The sequence below is a fragment of the Pseudorasbora parva genome, chromosome 24 (assembly GCF_024679245.1).
Source record: "Pseudorasbora parva isolate DD20220531a chromosome 24, ASM2467924v1, whole genome shotgun sequence".
Taxonomy (NCBI): domain Eukaryota; kingdom Metazoa; phylum Chordata; class Actinopteri; order Cypriniformes; family Gobionidae; genus Pseudorasbora; species Pseudorasbora parva.
In genome coordinates this window covers 9,441,174-9,459,146 of record NC_090195.1, presented here as the reverse complement: position 1 = coordinate 9,459,146, position 17,973 = coordinate 9,441,174, and the positions used below count along the sequence as shown (strand labels likewise).

The 17,973-nt window shown below is 38.0% G+C and overlaps 1 protein-coding gene across 11 annotated transcripts in view; it reads left to right on the top strand.

Annotated features, from left to right (window-relative positions):
• Positions 1-17,973, top strand: part of ntng1a (netrin g1a) — a 118,611-nt gene that overhangs the window by 88,444 nt on the left and 12,194 nt on the right. For all 11 annotated transcript variants that reach the window (XM_067434495.1, XM_067434485.1, XM_067434486.1 and 8 more), the window contains 2 exons: positions 6,880-7,052; positions 15,969-15,995. In XM_067434495.1, the coding sequence (XP_067290596.1) occupies positions 6,880-7,052; positions 15,969-15,995 (200 nt within the window). The remainder of the gene's footprint in view (positions 1-6,879; positions 7,053-15,968; positions 15,996-17,973) is intronic.

Sequence of the window (17,973 nt, the reverse complement as noted above, 5' to 3'; positions counted from 1 at the left end):
TTCCATTGTAGATTTTGCTTTATGTTTTGGATCATTGTCTTGTTGGAAGACAAATCTCCGTCCCAGTCTCAGGTCTTTTGCAGACTCCATCAGGTTTTCTTCCAGAATGGTCCTGTATTTGGCTCCTTCTATCTTCCCATCAATGTTAACCATCTTCCCTGTCCCTGCTGAAGAAAAGCAGGCCCAAACCATGATGCTGCCACCACCATGTGTGACAGTGGGGATGGTGTGTTCAGCGTGATGAGCTGTGCTGCTTTTACGCCAAACATAACGTTTTGCTTTGTTGCCAAAAAGTTCAATTTTGGGTTCATCTGACCAGAGCACCTTCTTCCACATGTTTGGTGTGTCTCCCAGTTGGCTTGTGGCAAACTTTAAACAACACTTTTTATGGATATCTTTAAGAAATGGCTTTCTTCTTGCCACTCTTCCATAAAGGCCAGATTTGTGCAGTATATGACTGATTGTTGTCCTATGGACAGAGTCTCCCACCTCAGCTGTAGATCTCTGCAGTTCATCCAGAGTGATCATGGGCCTCTTGGCTGCATCTCTGATCAGTCTTCTCCTTGTATGAGCTGAAAGTTTAGAGGGACGGCCAGGTCTTGGTAGATTTGCAGTGGTCTGATACTCCTTGGGAGTGCTCCTTGGGATGTTTAAAGCTTGGGAAATCTTTTTGTATCCAAATCCGGCTTTAAACTTCTCCACAACAGTATCTCGGACCTGCCTGGTGTGTTTCTTGTTCTTCACGATGCTCTCTGCGCTTTAAACAGACCTCTGAGACTATCACAGTGCAGGTGCATTTATACGGAGACTTGATTACACACAGGTGGATTCTATTTATCATCATCAGTCTTTTTTAGGTCAACGCTGGATCATTCAGAGATCCTCACTGAACTTCTGCAGAAAGTTTGCTGCACTGAAAGTAAAGAGGCCGAATAATTTTGCACGCCCAATTTTTTTTCAGTTTTTGATTTGTTAAAAAACTTTGAAATATAAAATTAATTACGTTACTCTTCATGATTGTGTCCCACTTGTTGTTGATTCTTCACAAAAAATTACAGTTTCATATCGTTATGTTTGAAGCCTGAAATGTGGCAAAAGGTCGCAAAATTCAAGGGGGCCGAATACTTTCGCAAGGCACTGTAGCTAACAAGTCTGTGAATAGGAAAAAACGAAAAACAACGCTGTGTCTGCATGTATAATTGTTATCTGAGAAGTATGACACGTCACCAAAATTATGTGCGGAACGGTTTGAGAACAGACAAAGGCTGGGACCTCGCACAGGAACCATGTCGGTGGAAATGTTGTTCCAAGCCAACTCTATCTTCTGTGGAAAACAAAGGTAATTAAAAAAGGTAAATGAATCCATACGACTTGTGCGCTATATTCCAAGTCTTCTGAATCTGTGCGAAACCCCAGTCACTCAGCAACACGCTTATTATTTATTTAAAGTTTGTCTCCTCAAATCGTAATGATTTGCACAATGGTTTTTTACACTGACATGAGGAAAAAAATAATTTTGGTGAGAGTTTTGACCTTGTTCTCTGTATTACAATAACACCTGCACATTTAATTGAACATAATTACTTCACTTACTTCGCTCACTCACAGGCCATTTTGTCTTTGCTCAGCCTGTTTTGGTTGGATCAGCATGCTTAGCCGTGCATGTGTAAGCTTCATTTGGAGATAATTGCTAATAATTATCCACTGATAAGTCAGTATGCTGCAAGGCGGCTAGAGAACTGTGGCTGTTATGCTTTTCTGAACTGGTGCGAGAGCAGATAAGATATGAATTGATGAAGATGAGCTCCTTTTTTTAAGAGGTCAGTTTAAGGGGGACCATTTGAAGAGAGACTACGGCTTTGTTTGTGCTTTCATTGTCAATCAAGCTTCTATTATTTTGGAGGTCACAGACTCATATGCTTCAGGCTAGTATTTAAACAAAAGATAAATAAATAAATCACTATAAGCATGAGCTGCCTCCTGCCTTTCAAGGAGGACATTCAGCCTTTAAACTTTTTTGACACAAAGCCAACAACAAAAGCTCCATCATATCTTCTTTGTAACATTTTAGTCATCTGTACAATTTGACACAAGCAAAAAATGGAAATTCTGTCTGAAATAATGTAAGCATTACTTCATTCACTAGAACACTTTATCAAAACATCTACAGAATGACGAATGGCACACAGGTTTGGAATGACATGAGTGTGAGTAAATAATGACAGATTTATTTGTTAATTATTTGTGTGAGCTGTCCCTTAAAGGTGCTGTATGTATGTTTTTGACTAAAGCATACAATTACCATAATATGTTTGCAGATATTTATCTAACATGCTGAGTTCACATTAGGGCTGCACGTTTTCAAGTTTTTCATTAACCGTTAACCGAGGCCCTTAGCAGTTAATACTCGGTGCTTCAAGGGTTATTATTTTTAGTTTATTAATTTGACGACCGCCATCTCCGTATAGTGAACGCGCCTATAGAGAGAAATGCACATCATGGATTACATAATCAGAGAGTAGCCTATTTCTTTTCATTTTAAATTGTTAAAAGACATTTCAAGCTTTCTTAAGATGTATTTCATGTCTGTGAGGCCTACGCTGCGTTTTGTTAAATTAGGATGAGATGCGCTCCAGTTCACGAGCAATGCAAGTGGCCGCAAGGGCGCCTGCATGATTAGGCATTAGTAAAATATGCAGCCTAGAATGATTCACACAGCGTTTGACTCGCGCGGCTGAGCCTCTCCCAGCAGAGAGTTCAAGCATCTGTGGACTCGTTCCTTCAGCTCTGGCCATCTTGCTTTCACTCCGGGATTAGCTAATTTTTATTTTCTTCATTACAGTTAAAGTAACCTCTGCTTTTCGCTAATCCCTCACAAGTTTCTCACTTCAAACTTTCTTTCTTCTGATCCGTTATGTACAGCGCGGACGGCTCCCGCTCTGCTTCTGCCCTAATGCGACTTATAGTCCAGTGCGACTTGTTATTTTCCTCTTCATGACGCATTTTTTGACTGATGCGACCTATTCTCCTGAGCGACTTATAGTCTGAAAAATGCGGTAAGCATTGCATTGCAATACTTACTCAATTTTAAATTGCTCCCACGCTGTATTTTTCTTTGCCCGCTTCATGTTAGAAAGCTGGTCATGACTTCTTCTTGTGGATATTACAAATGTCTGGGAGCGCTCTGGCGGTTTCTAGTGGTGCAAAGATATATTACAACTAAATTCAAAGCACGTCATTGACGCCACTTAACTGAGCAAAATGTTTCACTCGGTTACGCAATTTTTAACGGTTAATCGGTTAACCATGGACACCCCTAGTTCACATACTTGTTTCAATGAAAAGTAATGCGGTTAGTTATTTTACTTTGAAATGTGCGTTCCATGTAGGAATGTCTGTTTTTGTTTTTGGTCTGTGCGATAACGCATGTTGCTAGTTTACCCAGTCGTACTGGTTGCCAGTTGGCGGAAAACACAGCACATTGCTGGCATGGAAGCCAGTAAACAAACTGGGTCAGAGATCCCGGATTCTACCTAAACTAAAAAGCCTCTGCATCCATCTAATAATTTAAAAGGGCAAACAATATTTTGAATTTAGACTGCAGTACCTATTTCAACCACTATAGGTGTCATTCTTACCTACAGCACCTTTAATAATGAGGTTTTTGAGTTTGAATATACATGGAGAATTTTTTTGAAATTTAAGAGCTATGGTGGAGGGGAAGATTTCCAGTAAATAAATAAAAAATGTGTTCTTCACAAAAAGCTATTTTTATGACTTTAGAAGACTTGTAGTATAGTAAGTTATGCAGACTACACTTGTTTTGCTCTTTTGTGCCGATTTTTGTGCTTGACTGGATGGAAAAGAATAGGTTGGACAATCAGCAAAACATCAGATTCCAAAAAAGTCAAACAGGTTTGGAATGGCATGAAGGTGAGCAAATAATGACGGCTGTAGAAACTCACACAAACAAAATGCACATGCAGTGCTTGTTGTGAATATGGCAAAGCCCTGGCTAAATGAAGACAGACAGTTTCTAAGGCTGAATCCTGGAGAGCAGCTTTGGCATTAAAGTCTAATTAAATATATTTTTTTCTGTGCTTCTCCTTGAGGCAGCTATTGCACCTAATCTCCCCTGGTGACCAGACTGGAACGGGAATGTTTCGTCTCTGTTAGCGATGCTACCATGCCGACGGCAAAGAGACCCGGCAGGCCCTTGCTGTGTCCCCTTCATTACATCAGCAGCACAGCTCTGCCTCGTATCAACACTGTGATTAAAATGTTACCGGTGATAAGAGGATATGAAGGTCAAGCTGCAAGAAATGCGGCGTGGAATCTGAGACCTCCACCTGAACTGAACAAGGAGGTCTAATCAGAATGCCATGCATGCCTTTTACTCCTTGCAGCTCAATGACTTTGTTTTGCCTTGTTAGTTAAGGCCTGCGAACCATTCATTGCCCACTGGGAATATTGCATGCTCCTGTAAAACAGCCATTTTTTAATGGTTTTTACTCATGTGTAGTTTTAATATGTCTCAGAAGTCTATTACTCACTGTTTATATGCAGTTTAATGACCCTCCATAATATCAGCGACTAATTTGCATCATATGTCATTATTTGGTGGGAGATTTTATATGTGCAAGCTTGCTGACATTTCACAGAAGCAACAGATTCATGCTTGGTTGACAGGTGCCAGTTTTAAAGAGGATGTCCTAGAATCTTGAGATTTGACATGCCCTTCTGTTAAATTAAATTTAAAAAAAAACACTGTAGATAATGAGATGCAAATCAGGGTGTCTGGAGAATAATGCCCCCTCATTTATTCTGCCCGTGTTTACCTGCAGGGACTGAGCAGTCATTTGTCACTTCCAAACGTGATTTGGTTCATCACATTTATCAGCCCCTGCACGCACATCTCTTCGGACACAGAGGTTTAAGCGGTTTTAATAATGTTCCTCTGTACCCACACTTGGTAGAGCGTACACCTGTGTGAGAAAGAGAGACAGCAGACATCAAGAGCCTGGTTATGCCCATAATCCGTGAGGAGCCTCAGTCTGGAAAAAGTTAGATCAAAGACTAGTGACTGATCAGCTTTTGAATTTTTTTTTTTTTTACAGTGTTACTTTAATCTGTTGGAATCATGCTGAGCAACGCAACTTTAAAGGAAGTCAGGTTATTTTCCAGCATGATATCTATGGACAGGATATATGACTTGCTATATATTACCACAAGGAATAGTTTCAGATATAATAACGACAGCAAATGTTTACATTAATGCTTTTATATTAACAGGCAAGTGGGCCAGAGCGGTTCAGAATTGTTTTATTTTTGTAGAAGTTTTAATTTATTTTGCTCTCTGAATACACTTCCAGCTTTATGTTACTGCCGACATATATAACTTCTGGCTACTTCTACACATCTGGGTGGAGTGGAGTTGGAGTTCACATAACTCAAGCTTTATGAATAGTCAAGTCTGAAATAATTTTCTTCTTTTGCTGTCTTTGACTTTCCATTGTAATTATTCATGCCATATATACCGAAGTCACATAAGCACAAATCTAATCATGTTGGATGGAACACTGGTTTATGGTATTCAAATATTAAATTGTAGTTTATTCTTGATAATAACACTTTATATTACACATACATATAAACACTTTATATTAGCTGTATTTAATGACTATGTAATGACATAAAAAATAAGTACAATGTACTTATTGTGTTGATGTTGTATTGCTAAACACGGGTACGGACTGTTTCGTGGTATGGGTAGGTTTAGGGGTGGGTTAAATGGGAAGGGTCAACAGTGTTATAGTTGTAATTACAGAAATTAATTACAGATGTAATTACATGCAGGTTATTATAATAATATAAGTACAATGTCAAAATATGTGTATACATAAGTGCATTGTATCAAATGATCAATTTAAATGGTAGTTAAAGACGCCTTAAAGTGGGACCATATCGTTTATTGTAAGCAAAGATTATGATACAGATCAAGAGTAAAACAATTGTTGTTTAGTTTATAAGAATTAAAAAAATATTTGTGCAAGTGATGATCAATTTCATGTACAGAATTGCAGCAAACTGAAAAACACAGAAAGGATAAACAAGTTAAGTTACTCTATTCTGACTGCAGAACAGTTTCACTTAACTGCATCACATTTCTTTACGTCAGTGCTGCATGAGTGTCACAGAAATATCCATCTTTTGCCTTTCTGCATGCAAAATCAATTTGCGTGCTTAGAGAGGAAACTGGGGAGAGCAAACCTCCCTGCAAAGTGTGCATATGAGACAAGTTCTTGTATGGGGATTGTCCTCGGTGGCCATAGTGAATGTATAACAAACATTTAAAACATGACTTCTCTGAGGATTAAAAATATTCACATGAGCTGCAGCATTTATTGATATTACACATCATAGTAAAAAATCTGATGTTAGAAGAACTGTGAATATGTTTTGTGCAGCATATACTTAATACATGTACAAAATATACCTAATATACTATTTTTATTTAATAGATTATTTAACGGTTTCGTACTCTCATTGAAAATGTGACCTGTCTGTAATTATTTATTTTCCAGTGGGATAATTATAAATAGCCTATCTATCAAGAGAGGGGAAAAGGCAGAAAAATAATGATGTGGATTTTGCAGAATCCTTGACACTGTGTGCAGGGTTTTGAAGTAATTTTCTGGAAGCTTCAGAATACCTCCACATGCAGATACACATTTACTTCAAATGTAAATGATTTACAAGGTCACTCTGGTCTCTAAGTGCTGGTTCCAATATTTTCCACCTCTCGGGTGTAATTGAACTCCACAATTGAAAATCCACAAGGGCATATTTTTTATTTCCTTTTTTTTCCCACTGTGACAGGTGCAAGTGCAACCTTCATGCCAACAGCTGTATCTTGGACAAAGAGAAACTGACTTGCGAGTGTGAGCACAACACTACGGGGCCTGACTGTGGCCGCTGTAAGAGGAATTATCAGGCCAGAGCTTGGAGCGCTGGATCCTATCTCCCCATCCCCAAGGGCACAGCAAATATCTGTGAGTATACACACACACACACACACACACACACACATTCCCATTACTGGAAAGAACAATATGGGCTCTATGTTTGTGGATAACAAGGCTCACATGTCCTTTTACTCTGACCATAAACCATCTCTCTTACTGCTGTCCTACCTTTCACAATGCGCTCATGGTGTCTCCCCAGAAGCCATTACCCTACTTCCAATTTAAAACCAGGTCCTCACAGGAACTCTGACACATCACAGTCACTTCTCAACTTTAAGAAGGGCTATCGGACATATTTAAAATTAGTTTTAATTCGGTTGAATTATGAACTAAATAGTCATTATATTTTACTACAGATGCAGCGACCAAGTCCAAAATGGCGGTACCATGGTATTGTAATCCATAGTAATGTGATAGTACTGAAAATTGGTTCCAAAGTTTTAGACCATAAAAATTACTTCTGTTTTGCATTTTTCTATTTTTTTTATTTATTATAAATAAAATTAGCCGACTCAGTGAGAAGTTAATATGGATTTCTATTTACTCTCCTTCTTTAGCGTTAATGACAGCAGCATTTGAGCTGCATGAACTTCACAGATTTGAGTAATATCTTAAATATGTAGACACATCCTAAATATGTCAACTATTTTAGATTACATCACTTTTCGCTTTATTACATTTCTCATAATCATACACTTTTTATTTCTATTAAATTTCCTATTTTAAACAAAACTTTTAAGCCACTGTATACTATGGTACTGTATGATTACCATATGCCATATTAATATATTTACATTCAGTCTTGGTATACCTTGGTATTACCATCATGGAAGTGCCTAAGCTGCCATGTTATTGATTACAGGGATAGATCAGCTACATTTTTTTTTTTAAGCTGTCATGATTTACTCTCCATCATGTCATTCCAAACCTGTAATTACTTTCTTCTGCAAGACACAAACATAGATATTTTGAATTTGGTTTCAGTTGTTTTTGTCTATTGAAATTAAATAAAAAGGTGAGTAAAATCACTTTTGGGCGAACTATCCCTTTAAGGATTGTTTACCCTTCAGAAAGATGCAGAACACTAGGACCTTTCTTTCACAGAACACAGCGCATGTCAAATGTTAGAACTATAACAGAAGGACAGTTAGCCTTTAGAAAACCAGTGCTGTCTGTAAGCCTGGGGACTACACCACCACTGCAGTTTATTTCAAATGGCAGGAGACGGAGCCTTCAATCCAACACACAGAATGTTTGCCCAGAAATAAACTAGCACTCACCATATGCTTCTGGGACAAAAGCAGCAGCACATATCACAGATATGACCTTAGAATGCACAGAAACTGTGCTTTTCAGTCTTCAGCGCAGGTTAGAAGGTGTGTGTGTGTGTGTGTGTGTGTGTGTGTGTGTGTGTGTGTGTGTGTGTGTGTGTGTGTGTGTGTGTGTGTGTGTGTGTGTGTGTGTGTGTGTGTGTGTGTGTGTGTGTGTGTGTGTGCGTGTGTGTGCGTGTGTGTGCGTGTGTGTGTGTGCATGTGCCTCCTGGCAGCTGTTGTACCTCATGACTCTCTAGGAGTCTGCAATGTTTTAAAGGACTGAGATTGACAGGACATTATTAAAAAAAACAGCTCAGACTCGTCTGAACCCACTATAAAATAGCCTCACCTTAAACCCCTTATTATGGTCCTGTGTGAGGAGAGTAAGGAATCCATAACATAATAATGCTGTAAAAGACAGGCTCTTATATCATTCCTTTTGGATTCAAAATAATTAGATTAAACAATAATATTTCAGACAGAAGAAAGGTCGTTTGTCATTTTAAAATCAATTGCAGCTGATTTTACAACAGTGCTTGACACCATGCAGTAGAGCAATGGAGACAAATGGATTAACTAATTAAAACTAGCAGAAAATAAGAAGCTTTTTTCTCTGATTATTTGCATATGCAAAAGTGAGAAAAGGCCATAATACAAAACACCGCTAACAGTGTGTTGCTCGCTTCATGGCATTTTTATGTCTTCTTTGTATTGAAGCAAAATATATAATTGCTTCTGTTTTTTTTGTTTTTTGTTTTTTTTTTAATTGGCACTTTTATAAAATAGCATTTTCTATTTTTATTTTATATATTAAATATAAAAAAAAATAGATACAAGTATCTTGAGTGCAGTTTTACTCATTTAAATTATGCTCTGCTTTTTTGTATCGGAGGAGGGCAGAGTAGTTCCTCTTTGTCAGAGTGGGTCAGACAAATCAAAAAAAGACATTGAGGAAAGAGTGTTGGATATCAGTCAAAGCATGCTCAGACTTCTGGGAAGTGGCTAGGTTCTCGCTTCACATCGGAACGGCGAGTCGGAGAGCGATCAGTTCGAGAATTAGGCGTGACAGACCATTTCTGCTCTCGAAGAGAGGGGAAGTGATGAGGGCGCCCCCATTTTCTCCCTCCTGGAAAAGGCGGCAACACGACTCACACAATGTTCTGGTCCGTGCTGATCTGAATCTAAAATGCCTTCTTAAACTTGACTAATGTTTGTGTGTTTTATGGGTTGTCAGATTGATGTAGGGTTTCATGACGCGAGTCAAAATAAGGTCTGATCTGCGCTGCGCCTGCTGTTTCCCAAGCGAAGCAATGGCATTTGGTATGGTTCACACACATTAGATCAGCAAGCCCCTGTTAGTGTTTAAAAACGGGAGGATTAGCAAGCAATGCTAATTGTTTTCCACATCTCTGCTGAGTAATACTCTATGGTTTAAGACAGCACTTCTGTACAGAGAACTGACTAATTCCTCTTGTCCTGGCGGGATTAAACTGTGCAAATGAAACTTCAAATCAAACCGGTCTGGCCTTGTAAATTACTCACGATCAAAGCACTTAAAGAAAGAGATGTGTCCCGACACAGTTTCAGTAACGGTTTTTATCGCTCCTCATTGACCTCAGCTTCAGTACGTGAAGATAAAAGCTGAACATGATATACGCTTTTATGCGACTTATTGATTTTACAGCTTTTTAACATTTAATTATTTGGATACAAAATTCCACTCAGCATAACACAGGAGCCATGGAAATCATGCTTGAGCGAGATCCACCGAGGGAGGAGATTCATAATACCTCATTTACTTCTGTTCAGCCCAGCTAGCAAAGACAGCCCAACACATCTGGAGATGACAGTCGCAATGAGAGTAAATTATTATCAGCGGTGCCGTAGTGTACGACTGATGGCTGGTTTTGTTTTTTAATTAGTGTACATAAGTAAAGGGCTGCCAGATGTCAGTGTGTTCGCCTGCCGTTGTTCGGCGTCCTTGAATCAAATGGTTGTTCCTGGGCTGAAACTATAACAGCTGTACCCTTCCTCCCCCACCTGCCAGCCTCAGCAAACTTTCTTCTAGGAAGAACATACACTCAAGGAGGACATTTCCAGCCTTAGAACTTGCTCAGTCCTGTAGAAGATGTTTGCCTTTCTTGTTTTGTAACATGAACGATCTTGAAGTGTAATTAAGCGTGTCCTCGATCCTTATTCCACTGCTGTACGGATGCTCTAATTAGTGTTATCTCAAGGGCCAGGTGGCCATCTTGTCTTCTCCCAGAAGAGGAGAGTTATTTTGTACCATTTGTGTTATCTAATTATTATTTTTAACATCTCCAGCCTGGCTGCATATCCTCCACAACCATCATGGTTACCATTTCCATCTTGACTCTTGTAGTGTCAACTCCGAAAGCATATTACGCTCCCTCTCTCTTTCTATCTTTTTCCCTTTCTTTGTTTTGGGTTATGTTCTCCTTATTCCCCCATGAGACCTGGTTTGTTAACTCTGCCTTTTCCACATCTTTCTCTGTGCTGCCACAACGGTAATCTCTCTTTCAAATATTTGTTTCTTCCATCACAGGATTTTCCGCTGTGTGTCGCATTTCCAGAATCTTAACTGTGACTGTGACTCATCGCGGGCACTTTTTCATACTTGCCATCTCCCATACAAATCTATTCACTCTACCCTGTAAGACATTCAGATGGAGGCGACGTTACTGTAGCAGAGGTTGGCCGACAAGTTCCGCCGGTGTGGATTGTCACATTTCCTTCCATTTTGAGCCACGCGGTTGCTTGTGCATGTCACGGCTCACATCTGTGTAGAAAACGGATGATGGATGGCCAGGAGATGCAAGTGGCCAGGGAAAGTAATTACGAACTTTGCCTAGGGTAGAAATTTTGTAGATAAGCTTTTCTGGAAATGTCCAGGTGAATGGAAAAAGCAAACAGATGAGACTCTGTGAAGGTCAGGATTTTGTTCTACTAGAACAACAATAATGAGGCCACCAGAAATTCAACTAGCTTCCTACCGTTTCCAGCACGAAACATGAAATAAAGCATCATAGAGGGTTTTGTCCTTTCACTGGTGACAGAAGTGGACGGTTAAGGAACAGATTGGCTTTCAAACGGGAAAAAAGGCAAGTCGAAATTTTCTTGCTGTCCAGCGGGAATCCCTCAAGCTGGATGACTTGGCAGGCGAGTGAGTGTGTTATGTAGGGCAGGACAGATCTGGTATCTTGCCCAGGTTGGGTTAATTACGTCCCGTCAACCTCTGGGAGGAAGCCTGAAAAATTAACTGTCAGTATAACATGTGTTTAGGTGTGAGTGGGTGTATTTCCCCCCCTAGAGACTGTCTATTCTTTATCATTCTGTGCAAGTTCATACAACATTGTAGGTGTATTTTGACAGCATAATTGCTTGATTGTGAGAAAAGGGTCTTATTAATTTATAGAAAGGTAGATTTGCACAAAAATCAACTAAATATTTGTTTAAAATGTGTGTGTGTGTGTGTGTGTGTGTGCGTGCGTGCGTGCGTGCGTGTGTGTGTGGCCTGGTAATCCCTACATTATGGGGACAAAATGTCCCCACAAAGATGGCAATATCCGAAATCCTTGTCCTTGCGGGGACATTTTTAGGTCCCCATGAGGAAAACATCGTATAAATCGCACAGAAGGAGTTTTTTTGAGAAAGTAAAAATGCAGAATGTTTCCTGTGATGGGTAGGTTTAAGGGTAGGGGCAATGTAAGGGGATAGGATGTACAGTTTGTACATTATGAAATGCATTACGCCTATGGAAAGTCACCATAAAACATGGAAACACGACGTGTGTTTGTGTGTGTGTGTGTGTGTGTGTGTGTGTGTGTGTGTGTGTGTGTGTGTGTGTGTGTGTGTGTGTGTGTGTGTGTGTGTGTGTGTGTGTGTGTGTGTGTGTGTGTGTGTGTGTGTGTGTGTGTGTGTGTGTCAAGCAATCAAAACTGTTAATCTATTAATCAAATTAATTTCAAATTAATCACACATCAAATTTGGCTGAGAAATATTTTAAACTCATCATTGTGTTAAATGAGAAAATCATCAAACAGACATTACAAAAAGTATTTTTAGAAATAAACAAAACAGTTCGGTTTCCAACATTTTTCAAAATATCTTCTTTTACGTTCCGCAAAAGGAAAAAAAGTCATACAGGTTTGAAACAACAAAAAGGTGAGTAAACGTAAATAAAAAACAATTACAATTTTTGGGCAAACTATCCCAAAACAATTTTTTTGTCAGTAGCTGGTGGTAAATATCTAAATGAGTAAGTCATCTCGTCATCAATTCATTCGTTTAAATGGCTAATTCATTCTACTTGAAACAGTGTTGCACAAACCGATCGGTAGAGGTTGCAAGTACTAGTTGACTTTAATGTGACTTTAATGGCAAGTTTTAAACATCTTATTGTACACATAAGTTAATCGCTGTTCTAAACTAATGCCCTGCTGCATTGCAATGCACACACATACAGACAACGCGCACATCACTTGCTGATCGCACCCACAAAGAAATTAAAATAGCTTAAAATTAATTCACATGCAGTCAATCTCTAACTAATGCTTTCATATAAATATAATCACTGTATCTGATTTAGAACGAGCAGAAATCTGTGAGAAATTGAATGACCCAAAGACAAACAAACTGATAAAAATAAGGTATATATGTAGCAAAAGCCACGTGGGCTGTAGCGCACAAGGCAACCCGCACTCGAGTCTCAGCTCGTAAATGACGTCATCAGTGACTAGTCGACTTGACTTTAATCACATAAATGTCGACTTTTTCAAAGTCATCAATGTACTGCTATAGAGATTCAAAATATTCATTATATGTGCATATCATTGGCATGCAGTGGTGTTCTGAAATGAGGAGGCACACAACCTTTCTTTTATCATTTATTGATAATAACAAACTTCATTCAAAATGCTGTCTATTGGCAACATCACGTGCAATATAATAGGCTATAATATAGGTTAATATAATAATTTCTTATGCTCCCCTTATTTTGTCATTCTTCATTAAAAATGTATATTATTATAGACCTATCTATTTCTGATATAATTCCCGGTTGCTTTGGTCACGCATGATGTTTAAGCATTTAACTCAATTAGATGTCCTTCCCTTAACATAGTTAAGTTGTGGCCACGAGAAAACTGTGTTTTTACCTCAACATGCGACAAAATGTTCTCCTAAAACTTATCACGTTCCCACGAGTTAATATGTCATGGCCACGACAAAACTAAGTGAACCGGATATGTGCCCTCCCTCTTTTATTTTTGTAATATGGATTTGTTTCACACACACACATGCACGCACGCACGCACACACACACACACACACTAATGAATAATTATTCAATAAGAAACACTTAACATTATAAGCCAGTAAGCTACTAAAGGTATAATTATTGCACTTTTTTCTGACAGTGTAGAAAAAGGTCATTCAGTCATTTCAGTTGTGTTAAACAGACGATAGCATAAAATATGGCAACCTAACATGTAAAATCAGATGCAGGAAAAATGGAAAAATCCTCCTGGATATATATTCATTTAGCACACACACTCCTGACCATCATCAGTTGATCCTGGAGACTCGAGTGACCCCAGAGTGCAGAAGTTCAGATGGTAAAAATCAATGGAGTGTGCAATAAACATAAGCAGCCTAATGTGTTTCTGCATCAGGCTTCACAATTAGATTCCTGCTTTCTGACATAATGGAGAGTTCCAGCAGGTGAGGGGTGCTCAAAACCGCTGTGATTGAAAGGTAATCTAATGATATGACACATGATATTTTGCGTCCGTCTCAGGCAGACGACTGTCCACCTCAAAATAAATAAATAAAAAATGAGGTTGTATAGCACTTACATGAATCGTGAGGATGAATGTGAACCATGCCTAAAAGCCTGACTGTATTTAAAGCAAAGAGAGCGAACAATGTGCTATGAGAGGTGCTGTGTTACACTGTTGATGCTGTTTAGAGTATATAGAGACGTCTCTATTTGTTTCTGTGGTGTCAGATGCAGCGTCAATATAAGCCGTAATTTTTCCATGATGTTCAAGAAGAAAAAAAATCTCATAGACTTGCATTCAAACCAAATCCTTACTGTATCTCGGGACCATATTATCATAAATACTTATTTATATATAATATATTTTAAATAATTTAGTGCTATTGCATTGTTGCAATATATATAAAAATAGTAAATCTTGGCTCTAGAGCAGGGTGTTTTAAACTAATTTTTTAAAGTAGGCTATTGGGACCCCCAGGAGGCCACATGGGGGTATGAAAGCTTATTTCTGCCACAGAATCAAACAATTTCAAATATAATTGTGATATAGACTTTTTTCTCAGAATTGCAAGATATAAACTATATAAAATAGTCAGAACTGCAAGTTATAAAGTCCAATTCTGAGTGGGAAAAAAATACTTTCACAAGTTTATATCACAATTCTGGCTTTATATCACACAATTCTGAGAAATAATGTCAGAACTGAAAGATATAATTTTGCAATTGCCAGAGAAAAAAAAGCTAGGATTGTGAGATAAAAACTCACAGTTAACCCAGGGGGTGCTATAGGGGCCATTTAGAAATTAAATGAAAACATTTTTTTTTTTTTTTTTTGTGAATTGAAAATGAAGCAAAGCAGTAAGTTAAACTACCATGTGCTTTAGTTTGCATATATAATTGAGTTTGCATGAAGTCTTTTGTGAAGTGTGAAAATGCCTCTCTTGCTTTCATCAATGAAAGGACTTTCTTTGGTATTGGCAGAATAGATGTGAATGCCAAAGCATGATGTTAGAGTTTATGTTTCCCTATGCAGGTTGTCCTCTCTACCCCTTTCCCTCTTTCAGTCTCAGTCTTCACACACATTCGTTGGAGGTGACTGGAGGTGCCTATTTTCTTAGTGATTTCTCAACCCTCTTTCCAAAGGTCATAAATTTGACTCTTAACTGTCCCTATGAAGCAGAGCTCAGGGAGCGAGATTAGATGCCACACACTAGATCGATGGCACATGGCAGGGGTGTAAGTTCAGCTCTCTTTCTGCCACCAGAGCGCTGTCTCCAACGACAAAAGAAAATCCTCAATTCTCTGCTGCCTAAATGGTCTGTTTGCAACATAGCACCAGTTCTTATACCTAGCCCTTTGCCTTATTTTTCTTTATTAGTAATGTATTATAATTCATGTTCCTACTTTTGAATTTGCTCAGTTTTTTATGAGTTATCCTGATGTTCTCCGCTATCATCAGTTGTTTGAAATGGTAATCAAAGTGATTTATTTGTTCAGGTTTTGTAGCATGAGAATAATGAAAGATAGTCCAGAAGTACACTACAAACATTTTTTAACACAAAAACAAGATTACATGTTATGTGCATTGTGTGTTTTTATACATTTTATTGATATTTAATTTAGGATTTATTTTATTACATTTTTATACATTTTTATTACATTTTTATACATTTTTATTTTAGGATTTATTTTATTTAATTTAGAATCATATCATTAATATATATTCAAATAGACATTATTGCACTTTTTTTTCTTTTTTCTTTTTTTTGATTCTACTGCTCGTGTTCTTTACTGTTGCTAATATGATCTCTTCTCTCATCTCTCTTCTAGGTCTGCCGAATAGCGTTGGCCCAGTTAGTAAGTAAACAAACTCATAGATCTAAATCAACAGGAAGTGCGAGATAAACAGCTTTGCTTCTCACTTTACCTCAAGTCCTCTTCTGGTTAAACGTCAATTTCTGATTTGCACTGGATCTATTGAATATAAACTATGTAATCTAATGTGATTGGTTTGGAAGCTCATTAGAACAGGGTTAAGGTTAACTGTTTCTAGAAAACAGCAGTTTTGCTACATAAATGCCACAGCAGCTTAGAAGCATTTCAGGATCTCTTCCAAAGGAGAAAGGGAGAAATGCAGGTAATATCTGGTATTATCTGGTCCTGCCAGGGGCCTCATAAGCCAGCAGACAGATAGAGTTACAGGTGCAGGAAGGTTGAATGTGAAAACCAGAGCCACAGAGATATTGAACCAGTCAGAATGCATGTAAAGCCCTGAATATTTCCACACGCTTCACTTCTCTTGGGTCCAGGACATATATACACATTTCCTCTTTGGATAGATTGGTGTAACATATCACAGGTGTATGGAATAACATAGCACAGACATTCATTAATGAACATTGGAATGATTACTGGAGTTGATAATGATTTATACAAAGCTGATTTATACATACATTATAGTGTTACCAATTAACATTTGTTGAGAAAAAAATGTGTGAACGAAAAAAAAGTCCTATAAGTTGCACTTTAAATCAGAAATGTACGTCAAACCAAGTGGACACTACCCTCTCCTCTTCTCCTCCTCTCCTCAAGTGTGTTTTGTGTTTGGCTGTAAAGCATGGCCTGTGCCGTGCCATTTCTGCATGGGCTCAATCCATTGTTTCTTATTCAATCTTCAGACCACCGTCAAACATGCTACTGTACCATGAACATCCACTCACTGTTCCTCATGGTGAATTTACACTCCTCCATCCAGAAAGACACAAAGATGAGACACTCGTACAACTAGGATCCCAAACAGTTTGATGATACATTAGCACCAAAACTGAGCTGAAGCCATAAAACTGTCCCCTGACCATCACTATAACAATTATAAACACCATTCTCTCCCTTTCACAAACACTATAGAGAGAGAGCTTGTAAAGAGTGTCCTTGAGGACAGAGATGTTTTGCCCGAGACTGAAAAAGAAAACACTGCAGTTTCCTTGAGTTGCTTGAGGGTAATTGAATTCTTTATTGACTTTTCCCAATTCTATTTCAAGTTTATTAAGCCTGCCAGAATTGCCTAATGCAAGCATTAGAGCAAAATTAATATTTTAACATGAGATTTTGACTGTACAGGACTGCATTTCATTACTGGGATGGCATTGATTAAAAGCTGTCACTTCTTATTTATCCAATTTTATCCAAGTTTTTACTAACAAAAACATTAATGAAGAGCAGATGTGATGAGCATCACTCCTAATCACTTGGTAATATGGAACACATTTTATATCAATAATAAAGTGCTCAACGTCGTCCCATGGGTATCATGGCACTGGCTCCTGCATGTGTGAGTGTCATGGAATGTAATGAAAGAGTACAGCTGGATTCATCCGTCATTCTGAGGGCAGATCACTTCCAAACTGTTAGCAACTCCAATGGTTGTTCATTGCTGTGCGCTCACTCTTTGTGTCTAACTGGATTATAAAAAAAGACAGAAAACCTCCATGAGAAAGAAGTGTTTCTCCAAATATTAGATTAGTTTGATGGTTCCAAATAGTTTTTACTTTAGTTTACAACCTAATCACGTTTTGAAATGATTGTAAGAACATTCCTTTTTACCTTATATAAATAAAAAATTATATATATATATATATATATATATATATATATATATATATATATATATATATATATATATATATATATATATATATATATATTCTTCAACTGATGAGGTGATGCTGAAAAGCCAAACACTAATCTAAGTATTGAGAAACACTTTACAATGTTGACACCCTCAGCTTAATTTTACAAGAATAACTATTTGTTTTTCATCTTTAATTTCTATCAT